This window comes from Carassius auratus, chromosome 4 (genome assembly GCF_003368295.1).
Source record: "Carassius auratus strain Wakin chromosome 4, ASM336829v1, whole genome shotgun sequence".
Lineage (NCBI taxonomy): Eukaryota > Metazoa > Chordata > Actinopteri > Cypriniformes > Cyprinidae > Carassius > Carassius auratus.
The window spans coordinates 4,173,055-4,187,249 of record NC_039246.1 but is presented as its reverse complement, the minus strand read 5'-3'; the positions used below and the strand labels follow the sequence as shown (position 1 = coordinate 4,187,249).

Sequence of the window (14,195 nt, the reverse complement as noted above, 5' to 3'; positions counted from 1 at the left end):
TGTGCTTGTTGCACATCCTCAGTTGCTTAACTTTGGGTGACGCTTCCCCCTTTGTGATTTTTACAGCATGGTAGATACATAAACTTGGATAATACTGCCATCATGTCAGACTGCTGCTGCTAGGGGTGTGTGCTTCCCCGTTTACAATCACAGTTGCTTAAGCATTTTAAGAACATACTTGTTGCACATCCTCTACTGCTTAACTTTGGGTGACGGTCCCACCCCCCACCTTAATGTGATTTTTCAGCACCAGTTGTGTTGGGGAGTTTTGGCATATGGTTGTTTTGTGGGTTTGTCTTGTTGCTCTCCCTGCACTGTCCAAGCATGGCTGCATGGACAGGCGTGTGGAGTGTTGCCCAGAACATAACCATACCGCCAGCCAGTGATGGAGTACTCGAGTCCTGGACTCGGACTCGAGTCACTATTCTTTGGACTCGAGTCCGACTCGAGACTCCATTCTCTGGACTCGTGACTCGACTTGGACTTGTGGGCTGATGACTCGTACTTGGACTCGGACTCGAGGATATATAAAATTGGACTTAAGCATTCATCACGTTGTTTTTGACTAAAAATGTTATCAAAAATGTTTCGTGCCCAAAACCGGCCGCGATCTATTCTTTTCCCTCACAGACATCGCTACCGCTCGCTCTCTTTGCTTGACAACATACTCATTGACGTCACTCACTTTACTTTCACTTTACTTTTTTTTTCAAAGCGCTCGGGCGCTTGCGGGAAAGGATGAAGCTGATTGGTTAGTTCTTGTCACATGACCCGCGGTGCACTTGCTGCATTCTGAAAAGTTGAGATGTTTTTAACTCGTTGCGGTACCGCGCGCCTACAGTACATTGGAAATAATGAACTTGAGCGTGCAAAAGACGCGATATTTGAACGGCCCTTATCGTTACACGTCGTTTTCTGACCAGGCGCGTGCTGTCACACACACACACACACACACACATTCACTTGAACACATACAAACGCACTCACGCTAAATCACTCGGTCACTCACACACAAACGCTCTCTTGCTCTCTCTCTCTCTCTCACTCACTCTCACACACACACACACACACACTCACACTCTGTCTCTCTCTCACGCACACTCACAAACTCATTGTAATATGCACGTTCCTTTCTTTTTTTGCGCCGAGTGTATTTCTGTAATACAGTGTTAAAGGAAAATGTCCTAATCATTTACTCCTCCCAATGCCATCCAGGATATCCATGGCGTTTTTTCTTAAATTACGTATTTTAAGGAAAACATTTCAGGATGTTTTCTTCATATAATGGACTTCAATGCCTACCAACTCAGTTGGTTGCTATTGTTTCCTCAAAAAAAAAAAAAAATCCAATATGGGACTCGATACTCGACTCGGACTCGAACTCTGGTACTGGTGACTCGACTTGGACTCGACTCGGACTCTTCTTTGGTGACTCGGACTTGGACTCGGACTCGAACACTGAGACTCGAGACTCGACTCGGACTCGACAGTTGGTGACTCGACTACAACACTGCCGCCAGCACTAACTGCATTCAATTACATTGTCATAAATATACTTGACGGAAGTGGTCCTGATTGAAATTGAGCATTGAGTTAGTTCAGTCAGGCTACGTTAGTCACGCTTGCATCAGCTGACAGTCAGCTGTTCCTGACGTGTACCAATCCAGTCTTGACACCTATCACCTGCGGTCTATTTAAATTCCCATTCTTCAGTGTCTCTTCCATCGCATTGTTGCTTGCAATTAACTCCCATCTCCAACCCCAAATCCACCAACTTGAACCAGTAATCCGATCTAACTTTGTTTTTTCTTTACAGTCTCTTCATTGGAAGCAGTCGCTCACATTTTGTTTACAACTCACGTAATTGTGAATTATATATGCTTATAATGGTTCTGTTCTCTACCCCAGGGGGGGTTTGTCTTGCTGCTCTCCCCACTCTGTCCATGCAGCCATGCTTGGCCATGTGTGGTGTGTTTTAGTGACGCGCAGCTGAGCTTCAGGCTCGACTGTGGAAACCCTGCACTATTCTGGCCTTGGTGCTACTGGCCCGAGGCTATTAGCCCCGCCCGGCCCATTTTAAGCCCTGGCTCGCACTGGCCCTACAGTGGAAATGCGGCTATTATATTAGTTGAAACTGGTCTTAGAACGACAATATTATCGTTTATCATGATAATTTCTGGGACAATTTATCGTCCAGCAATATTTATCATCGTGACAGCCCTATCAGGACCTTGGTTTAATGTCCCCTCCGACCCCAGAAGATTAATTCTACTGACAGTTATAAAGATTCAAGTAGTTTTAGATAGTTTGTTGTAATAGAAACAATCTTTAGAATAAAAATGAAGCATCAAATGGGGGACAATTTTTTTTCAACAAAGTATGTTAGATAATGTAGTTGATCAAACATATTGAATAGTTCTCCATGTAGAAACATGGGGTTTGTGTATGTAATGTTTTAACAATGATATTTTTATATTTGCAAGAAGGTTTAGTTAAAGAAATGGCATCAGAAAGAACAAACTTTTTTCAAGTTACTGACAAGTCAACTGTTTTTGCTTTATTTTAGAGTTTATTGAAGAAAGTGAGGAGAACAAAAAATGGAGTGAAGTTGAGAAGAAAAATCATGTCAAAACTGGAGAAAAACCTTTGACTTGCTCTCAAACCAAACAGGAAGATCTAAAGAAAAGAGCTTTCACCTGTACTCTGTGTGGAAAGAGTTTCACATACAAATATCATCTTGATTTTCACATGAGAGTTCATACTGGAGAGAAACCGTTCACTTGTAATCAATGTGGAAATAGTTTTGCACACTTAAAAACCCTTAAGAGACACATGAGAATCCACACTGGAGAAAAACCTTATAAGTGTTCACACTGTGACAAGACATTTAGACACTCATCACATCTCAAAACACATAAGAGGATCCACACTGGAGAAAAACCTTATAAGTGTTCACACTGTGACAAGAGATTCAATAATTCATCAAGTCTGAAAATGCATGAGAGGATCCACACTGGAGAGAAACCGTACACTTGTAATCAATGTGGAAATAGTTTTGCACACTTAACAACCCTTAATAGACACATGAGAATCCACACTGGAGATAAACCTATTAAGTGTTCACACTGTGACAAGAGATTCAATAATTCATCAAATCTGAAAATGCATGAGAGGATCCACACTGGAGAGAAACCGTACGCTTGTGATCAGTGTGAGAAGTGTTTCACACGCTTATCACAACTGAAGGATCACTTGAACATCCACGCTGGAGAGAAACCCTACTCATGTGTTCAATGTGATAAAAAATTTATGAGGGCTTCAAACCTGAAGAATCACCTCACAGTTCATACAAAGGAGAAGCCGTATTCATGTTATTTGTGTGGAAAGAGTTTTTCACGCTTTTCAAATTTGAAAGGACATCAGAAAATACATACTGGTGAGAGAGAGTACATATGCTCTGAGTGTGGAAACACTTTCACTTCAGCGGACAGTTTAAAACAGCATGAGAGGATCCACACTGAAGAAAAACCTTATAAGTGTTCACACTGTGACAAGAGATTCAGAAACTCATCTAATCTGAAAACACATGAGAGGATCCACACTGGAGAAAAACCTTTTGAGTGTTCACACTGTGACAAGAGATTCACTCAGTCAGTACATCTGATAACACATGAGAGGATCCACACTGGAGAAAAACCTTATAAGTGTTCACACTGTGACAAGATATTCAGAAACTCATCGTATCTGAAAACACATGAGAGGATCCACACTGGAGAGAAACCGTACACTTGTAGTCAGTGTGAGAAGTGTTTCACACACTCATCACAACTTAGGGATCATATGAACATCCACGCTGGAAAGAAACCCTACTCATGTGTTCAATGTGATAAAACATTTTTGAGGGCTTCAGACCTGAAGAAACACCTGACAGTTCATACAAAGGAGAAGAATTTAAGTTTTTTAGGTGAAAATATTTTTTCAATTGTGAAAATATATCAAAAAACACATACTGGTGTCAAAAAGTACAAGTGCTCCAAGTGTGAAAACACTTTTACGTCAGGGGGCAGTTTAAAACAGCATGAGAGGATCCACACTGGAGAGAAACCTTATTAGTGTTCACACTGTGACAATAGATTCAGGATACGCACAAATTTTTTATCGTATAAGCGTTTCGTCCACACGCATCCGGCGTTTTTGTAAGGTGAAACCGCTATTTTTTGAAACCGGGTCCCAGAGTGGATAAATTTGAAAACGCTGTCTTTGCGTTTTCGTCTGGACGGCTAATCCGTATATTTTCAGAAACGATGACGTCATCAGCCCACGTCTCCCCCTAGTCAGACACCTCTACGTCACGTAACAGCAACAAAAACATGAACAAACACTGAACGATTGTCTTTATTAACTAACATTAACACAGATTAATAAATGTATTGTTCCATGTTCGTTTGTGTACCACGCGCAAGGTTTATGAGCATAGTCCAAGTCTTCTTCTCTGTTTTTAGTGTATCTCTGTGTCAGAATTACAGCGCCACATACTGGTCTGGCATGTATACTACATCATTTTGCGGTTTCGTGTGGACGCGGATATTTCTTGAGACGAGGAAAAAAAAAGATGGGATTGGGGTAAGCTCCGTCTCCGTGTGGACAGGGCCTCAGTCAGTCGTCAAAGCTTCAGTCATTCATCTGCTCTACACATACATACAAAAAACTATCACAGTAAGGCCCCGTACAAACAGAGATGATGCCTTTAGCTGTATATGTACAAATTTTGTATCCTATTGGTGTGTCCTCTAGACGGATCCGGTGTTTTGGCAGCATTAAACTGCAAATTTTTCTTAATGGGTCCCAGAGTGGATCGATCTGATGTGTTTACAATGTGTTTACACTCTGCTTTTGAAGAAATATTGTAGTATCATGCTACAGTCTTCATTCTGTCAGCTGCAGTTCTGGTGTCTCTGTTTTTGTACAACATCACATGCATTCACATTGGTGTTAACTCTTAACTGTGCGTTCACACCGCCGGCGTCGAGAGCGTCAAAAATCGCTCTTGCCGCTCTGCTCACGACGCTGCAGAAAGATTCGTGAGCGCTCAGACGCTCTGACGTAGATCGAATGCTTATTTTGTATTTAAAGCGGCCGCAAAGCAAACAAGTGTCTTGTTCTCGTGCGGACTAACCACAAGGAGAGTAACGTTATAAGTTAACCTCATTAAATATTGTTGTGGACGAAATATTAAGATCCTTTACTTAAAACGGACAATCTCAGACACCTTGGTCCACGTATCACTTTTAATAAATTTTTTATGTCCCTTGCAAACGCGAAACAGAAATAATCAACCTGTCCTATATTGTGCTTGGGAACAAATGTGGTCGGAGCTGCATTCTCTGGAATCCTCTCAAGCGGTGGACTTCTACGTTCCGATTGATTGCTTCCCAACCGCGTCATAGCTCATTACCATAAAGTTGCCTTGATTTCAACTCTCCTCGACGCTCTCAACGGCCAAGTCGCGTTTTTGTAAAACGTCTACGATGGTACATCAATGTTTCACAGACAAACCGTGAAATTACTGTTCAATTAATTTGCTTGTTAAGATAATGTAAATTCATGAGGCAAGAAACACTTAAAAGCATACTCCTATAGCTTAAATATTCTGGTTACATTATCCTAATCTCTTTTCAATAAAATCTATGCAAAATAAGGTTGCCAACCATTCTTTATAATATAGAATTGTCCCGTATTTAAGCCATCGGTGAAGTGTTCTGTATGAAAGCTATACAAAACAGTTTGTCCTGTATTTTCGCAGGAATACGCCATATGGCCATTTAGACCATACAAATAACACATTAATAATTATTTTTGCACAAATCATTGTTTGAATTGTGAATGTAGCCTCTCAAGGAAGGCTTTAAGACCTTGCAGAATACTCTGATGCCTGAACGCTCCCACTTCACTCGTGCTAACGGCAATCCACGGAAGAGGATTTGGTCCATGCAATAAAAAAATAAAACATCTTGAGATTAAAATTGTTACATTTCGAGAGAAATGTTGAAATAAAATATTGAAAACAAACTTGTTAAATTACAAAAAACTGTTGTAACATTTGGACAAAAAAATAAAATGAAATAAAACTTTTTTTAAAGGTAATCAAAAGTGCAAAGAGAAAAATCACACTATTCTTGACTTAAAAACTGTTGTAATACAGTTGCTTTAGGAGTTAGTCTATATAGTGTTTATATCTAGATTTGTTCATTAAGTTTATTGAATGTTCCTGCTAAGTAAAAAACACACACACAAAGTAAAGATTATTTAACAGTTTATTGAACATAGAAGGGAGCACACTTCTTATGTTACTTTGTATTACCTCACCTGAGTCCTAGAGTCTCTGGCCATGGAGTGAACGGTCACATTCCATGTGACACCAACATTTAAGTAAATGTTAAAATGCACATTTTGTTGTGAATCTTTTTGTTATTTAGGATTTCTGTTAAAGTGTTATCTGATTGTTTACTTTTTCATTTTGTTTGGTAGAAGCTACATGGGTATATTTAGAGGTTGTTGGTACTACCCCGTCAGTCGGTTTATCATCTGAGCTGATTTCAGTTCTTACATTGTATTGTTACTCTGCTAGCAGGGCAGATTTATTCTTTTTGTAGGCCTGTTAAAGTTCAGTTATTTTTCCTTTATTTTAGTTGAGTTTGCAGGAATTCTGTTGAACTGGACTTTTGATATATCTGCTTCTGTGGATTTGATTAACATTTTTGTTATTGTTTTGAGGGAAGAATAAATTGACCATTTTTTCCACAACTGTCCTGCTTGTTCTTGGCTACCACCACAGTATCTTTGTTCTTAATTTTAACACAACGTTCCCATGGGTCCTTGAAGGCCCTGGAAGGTTTTTGAAAATAAACATACATAGATACGGGTTCTTGAATATATACTTTGTACAAGAAGTCTTCTGAAAAAAAAAATCCATATTCCCTCTGGTCTGCTAATGTTAATTTACCAACACTCTGTGGTCTTTGCCTTGATTTCATTTTATTTTGACAAAAAAATAAAATGTTAAGAATAAACTAATTGAATAAACACACTCGTTTCATGTTCATTTCATCTCATTGGACGGCGTTATTCAGTGGCGAAAAATAGAGAATAATGCACAGGGGAGAGGTGTATTTTATGATCGACTGGGATCGAGACTTTTTGCCAACTCACTTTTCTTCCTTTTCTCATCCAATATTCCATCAGAAAAGTGTAAATCAATTGCTTAATGAGTGTTTAATAGTAATGTATTAATAAGAGTTAGGCTATAGGGAGGGCTTTGTTGTCCCAATTAGGCATTATATATATATTTAATTTCAATAAAAAAAAAAACATTGTTATTAAAATCAATGTTATTGCACCCCGTTAATGTACAACAATACACAATACAAGGTGCAAATAGTATCTGCCATTAATTATTAGTCAAGTCACCTTTATTTATATAGCGCTTAAAACAAAACAGATTGTGTCAAAACAACTGAACAACATTAATTTAGGAAAACTGTGTGTCAATAATGCAAAATGACAGTTAAAGACAGTTCATCATTGAATTTAGTGTCATCTCCTTTCCCAACAAGTCAACGATATCACTGTTGATGAACTGACCCCAACTAAGCAAGCCAGAGGCGACAGCGGCAAGGAACTGAAACACCATCGATGACAGAATGGAGAAAAAAGTCTTGGGAGAAACCATGCTCAGTCGGGGGGCCAGTTCTCCACTGACCAGACGAAACCAACAGTTCAATTCCAGGCTGAAGCAAAGTCAGAATTCTTCAGAATTGTGCAGAAGAATCATCTGTTTCCTGTGGTCTTGTCCTGGTGGTCCTCTGAGACAAGGTATTTACAGGGGATCTGTATCTGGGGCTTTAGTTCTCCTGGTCTCCGCTGTCTTTCAGGGCAGTAGAGGTCCTTTCTAGGTGCTGATCCACCATCTGGTCTGGATACATACTGGATCCAGGTGACTGCAGTGACCCTCTGATCTGGATACAGACTGGATCTGGTGGTTACGGTGACCTCGGAATAAGAGAGAAACAGACTAATATTAGCGTAGATGCCATTCTTCTAATGATGTAGCAAGTACATCAGTGTTATGGGAGGTGTTCCCGGTTCAGGTTTACCTAATTAATGCAGCCTAAAAATCCTTAACGGATTTGGATATTAAAAGCATATTAGTATGTTATGTGTAATCCAGGTTAAAGAGATGGGTCTTTAATCTAGATTTAAACTGCAAGAGTGTGTCTGCCTCTCGAACAATGTTAGGTAGGTTATTCCAGAGCTTAGGCGGAAAAGGATCTGCCGCCCGCAGTTGATTTTGATATTCTAGGTATTATCAAATTGTCTGAGTTTTTAGAACGCAGTGGACATGAAGGATTATAATTTAAGAGCTCATTCAAATACTGAGGTGCTAAACCACTCAGGGCTTTATAGTTAATAAACAATATTTTAAAATCTATACAATGTTTGATAGGGAGCCAGTGCAGTGTTTACAGGACCAGGCTAATATGGTCATGCTTCCTGGTTCTAGTAAGAACTCTTGCTGCTGCATTTTGGACTAGCTGTAGTTTGTTTACCAAGCATGCAGAACAACCACCCAATAAAGCATTACAATAATCTAACCTCGAGGTCATAAATGCATGGATAAACATTTCTGCATTTGACATTGAGAGCATAGGCTGTAATTTAGATATATTTTTAAGATGGAAAAATGCAGTTTTACAAATGCTAGAAACGTGGCTTTCTAAGGAAAGATTGCTATCAGGTTCCTAACTGATGACGAAGAATTGACAGAGCAGCCATCAAGTCTTAGACAGTGTTCTAGGTTATTACAAGCAGAGTTTTAGGTCCTATAATTAACACCTCTGTTTTTTTCAGAATTTAGCAGTAAGAAATTACTTGAGTATGCATTCCATTAGTTTTTCAAATTGGTGTGCTTCACCGGGCCGCGAAGAAATATAGAGCTGAGTATCATCAGCATAACAGTGAAAGCTAACACCATGTTTCATGATGATATCTCCCAAGGGTAACATATATAGCTTGAAGAGTAGCGGCCCTAGTACTAAGCCTTGAGGTACTCCAAACTGCACTTGTGATTGATATGATACCTTTTCATTCACTGCTATGAATTGACGGCGGTCATATAAGTACGATTTAAACCATGCTAATGCTCTTCCATTAATGCCAACAAAGTGTTCAAGTCTATGCAAAAGAATGTTGTAGTCAATAGTGTCAAATGCTGCACTAAGATCCAATAGAACTAATAGAGAGATACAACCACGATCCAATGATAAGAGCAGATAATTTGTAACTCTAAGGAGAGCAGTCTCAGTACTATGATATGGTCTAAATCCTGATTGGAAATCCTCACATATACCATTTTTCTCTCAGAAGGAATATAATTTTGAGGATACTACCTTTTCTAGTATCTTGGACAGAAAAGGGAGATTGGAAATTGGTCTATAAATAATAAGTTATTTGGGGTCAAGTTGTGTTTTTTTGATGAGAGGCTTAATAACAGCCAGTTTGAAGGTTTTGGGGACATATTCTAATGACAATGAGGAATTAATAATAGTCAGAAGAGGATCTATGACTTCTGGAAGCACCTCTTTTAGGAGCTTAGATGGAATAGGGTCTAAGTAAAAGAGCAACTGTATTTAAAGTGCTAGAAAAGAGTCCATACTTTCTGTTGCGTCATCAAGTTGTTCTGAGGTTTTGGATATGCAAAGGAATTTGGATACATCAGGAAGATAACTTAAAAACAGTCTTTTGTGGTAGAAGTGATGGTTCTTCCATACTTGTAACAAGAAGTAGAATTTACACTTTTGGCTATATCAAGTTTGCACAAAATTAAATAATGTATGTACGGTATACTGTTCATGTCCAGAAAGGTAATAAAAACATCATTAAAGTAGTCCATGTGACATCAGAGGGTCAGTTAGAATTTGTTGAAGGAGGGAAAATACATTTTAGTCCAAAAATAACAAAAATTACGACTTTATTCAGCATTGTCTTCTCTTCCGGGTCTGTTGTGAGGGTGTTCACAACACTGCAGTGATGCTGCTGATTTGTTATTATTGGATAACACAAGAAAACACGTCCGCAGCATCATACGTCAGCAGCATCATATGTCAGCAACTTTGATGTTTTTATTACCTTTCTAACCATGGACAATATACCGTACATACACTTTCAATGGAGGGACAGAAAGCTCTTGGACTAAATCTAAAATATCTTAAACTTTGTTCCAAAGATGTACGGTCTTACGGGTTTGGAACGACATGAGGGTGAGTCATTAATGACAATTTTCATTTTTGGGTGAACTTACCCTTTAAGACATTGGCAAAAAGAATAGTTTTGTGGTTTTATCAGAAAAATGACTAAGAGATTAACTGGATTATAACAAATATGATTTATTTGTTAATTTGTTCTATCATTTACATTTAACATGGAACAGAACATTTTCAAAATAATTACATTTTAACATCAACATTATTGGAACTGAATAGTTTTGAAAACATTAACATACATTTTATTAACAGCTTTTTTCCTGCCACCTCCACCCACCCTGTCTGGTGCACAGTACCGTTGCACGGGCTGTGCCAAGTGTGCAACTGCACAGGGCCTCGCACCTCTAGAGGGCCTCGCTCCTGGCCTGAATTTTATGTCGTTTATATCTCATTTTATAACTATTTTTCCACCCACTTTGTCCTTTGGAAGACGAAAATAGTCATAGCGGATAGACAGTATAAGAATCTGATTGTAAGAATGAGTAAAGCTGTTTGTTGTTAGGACAACAAAAAGTTACAACTTTTAAAGGGGGGGGTGAAATGCTCGTTTTCACTCAATATCCTGTTAATCTTGAGTACCTATAGAGTAGTACTGCATCCTTCATAACTCCAAAAAGTCTTTAGTTTTATTATATTCATAAGAGAAAGATAGTCTGTACCGATTTTTCCCGGAAAAACACGACCGGCTGGAGACGTGACGTGTGGGCGGAGCTAAAGAATCACGAGCGCGAGTAAGCTTTTGCGTTGAGAGCGTTTGGAAGCTGTGACATTATCGTGAGGAGAAAAAAACCATCATCCAAAATAAACCATGGCTAACAGTCAGATTCAGCCGTTTATTTATGATCCAGAATCAGATCCGGAGGCTGAAACTGAACGAGAGCAGCAGCAGCAACGACTCGCTACGAGCGGGGCTCGAACCCGGGTCTCCGGCATGGGAGGCGGACGCACTAACAATGAGGCAGAGATATTTTAAGCAGTTTTACTCACCGCCTGCGGTTCCAACACACAATCGTGACCCTTTTTCGTTGAAATAAACGATACGCAAATCCGTCATCAAACTGGGCCTTGTTTGTAAAACAAGCATCTTCGAAATGCAGGGAACAAACAAAAATACTTGCACAACTCCGTTGATGCTCTGTAAAAACAAACTCCATCCACTGGTCCCTTAATGCTGTTTTTTTTTTTTGGTAATCTGTGCAGGGTTGTCTTGCCCTGGCAACCAAAAACACACTTCTTTTGTGACTTTTCGCGACGCTCTCGCTCTGATCAGTGAATGAATGTCTGTGCTCAGCCTCTCAGTGCTCTGCTATATGGGAGAGCGCGCTCTTCCGGCAGACGTGCCCTTAGGACCCATATAAGGAAATTCCGCTCCATCTAACGTCACACAGAGCCATACTCGGAAAAAAACTTTCCAAAACTTGTGACAAACCGGAAGGAGATGTCGAGGTGTCTGTGGCCTGAGCCATATCAATTCGAGCCACTGGCTCAAACTGCGGTCTTAACTCCCACACCGCGTCGCTTTTCAGCTCGAGCTGTATGGAGAAGCCCATTTCCACCTCAATTGCGTTGGAGAAGCAATCCCGGGTAAAATGCAGTTTGCATGCTCCAGCTCTAGGCGGGAAGTCGCAGTTTTTCAGGCCAAGTGTATGCAACCACTGGCGCCTAATTTTAAAGTCTGCTGGAAAACTATGCAGTCCAGCAGTGCTGTCGCAACCAGCAACACTACATCTACGTACCATCCTGACCACTGTACAAAATACAGATAAATCTATGCCAACTTGAAGATATCCTAATTGAAGCAATACTATGCTACCAACTAACTATGCTTCTACCAACACTAACAGCTATGCTAATTAACTACATAGGCTACATGAAATAATCTAAGTAACTATATAAATGCTTTACTTAATGGATGCTATAATAGTCTATCCTGGTTGTTTTCAATACACGCAATTCCACTCACTACAGTGATTCTGACGGAACAAGATGGTTTTATACTGCCAAGGGCGTGGTAGCTCGTACCAAGGGCGTGGTGAGCTGGAAACTGCTTACGTCACCTGCCACCACTTACGTCACTTGCAACCGCAACATCCAATAGGAAAAATCAACTGCAGTAGCCACCTTTCATCCTGAAGGGGGCAGCACTCAGATGTTTTTACACCATATATTGTAGAATTAAAACATTTTATACTCGAATGTCAAAAAAGTTACTCAAATCATTGAACAGCACTAATAAAGCCCCATTTTTACAGATCATTAACTAAAAAAAGTTGGTTTAGGGTTTAGTTACTCTTTAAGGTAAATTAACATTTAATGTCTAACAATTGTTTTTGCATTCTTAAAGATATGTATTAGAGTTCTGAACAATAAAGATTGGCTGACAACAGGAATGACCTGCCAATCAACAAGTGTATAAAAGGACGTTTGTGTGATTTCTGTGTGACAGATGAGTACCTACAATACGAGGTTACTGGTTTTCACTAAACCAACTAAAATAGAAACTAAACAACCCTGAATGTCACAGTAATATGACGCTAATATTTGTATTATTTGTTAATTTTGGTTTATCTGTGACAACAGTGTACAGATTGATCTTGGTGTAAGCAACCTTCCCCTTCCCATGACCTCATTTGGCATCAACCTATGGATACAAGAGTAATGCCGAAATAATTAATTATACATGACACATGAGGCAGGTGTTATAGTTTGTGTTACGTGTTCATCATATGTAGTATAATGCAGATATCATACAGGTCCTCCAGTTGGTACTAGATTAAAAGTCATAGGCTCACCCAAACTGGCAGGTTTTTCTCTTTTTGCAGAACAACTGATATTGTGCAATTTCAAAATGTAATACCAACACTATTTCAACAACTTGGCCTGTAAATATTAAGTTCATTAATTTTCTCCTCGCTAGCAATGGTAAAGTGCAAAATTATAGGATAACAGAAGAGCACACAAGAAAACCATAAGAATCAGATTAACTACCTTCAATCTAATAATATTTTTAATCTACCGTATTTTCCGGACTATAAGTCACACTTTTTTTCATAGTTTGGCTGGCCCTGCAACTTATAGTCAAGTGCGACTTATTTATCAAAATTAATTTGACATGAACCAGGAGAAATGAACCAAGAGAAAACATTACCGTCTACAGCAGTGAGAGGGTGCTCTATACTGCTCACTGCTCCTGTAGCCTAAACTGAGCAGCATAGAGTGCCCTCTCGCAGCTGTAGATGGTTTGAGATAAATGCGACTTATCAATCAATCACCTTTATTTATATAGTGCTTTAAACAAAATACATTGCGTCAAAGCAACTGAACAACATTCATTAGGAAAACAGTGTGTCAATAATCCAAAATGATAGTTAAAAGCAGTTCATCATTGAATTCAGTGATGTCATCTCTGTTCAGTTTAAATAGTGTCTGTGCATTTATTTGCAATCAAGTCAACGATATCGCTGTAGATGAAGTGACCCCAACTAAGCAAGCCAGAGGCAACAGCGGCAAGGAACCGAAACTCCATCGGTGACAGAATGGAGAAAAAAACCTTGGGAGAAACCAGGCTCAGTTGGAGGGCCAGTTCTCCTCTGACCAGACAAAACCAGTAGTTCAATTCCAGGCTGCAGCAAAGCACATTATATTTTATGGATTGTACAGCTCATCAAAATAATAACTTTTTAACATGTATTAGTGTAAGCCTGTATTTTTTTTTTACTTGTATAAGAGCTGTAATTTAGAGTAAGAGAAAATATGTCATTTTTCTTAGCAAAAGCACAATATAGACAAAATTATTTGACGTTTATTTAACCTTATATGGTGTACTTTAACTTGGCGTCAAAGTTCAAGAACGCATATTTGCAGCAGGCATTCTTT

General features: G+C 39.2%; 1 protein-coding gene across 4 annotated transcripts in view; it reads left to right on the top strand.

The window, feature by feature from the left end:
* LOC113066149 (zinc finger protein 271-like) overlaps positions 1 to 14,195 on the top strand; it is a 63,056-nt gene that overhangs the window by 38,985 nt on the left and 9,876 nt on the right. Inside the window, exon 2 of one of the 4 annotated variants that reach the window (XM_026237845.1) lies at positions 2,567 to 4,201. The exons of the other annotated variants lie outside the window; for them this stretch is intronic. Within the exon in view, the coding sequence (XP_026093630.1) occupies positions 2,567 to 4,113 (1,547 nt within the window). The 3' untranslated portion in view covers positions 4,114 to 4,201. Of the gene's footprint in view, positions 1 to 2,566; positions 4,202 to 14,195 lie in introns of those variants that run through there. 4 annotated transcript variants of the gene reach the window in all.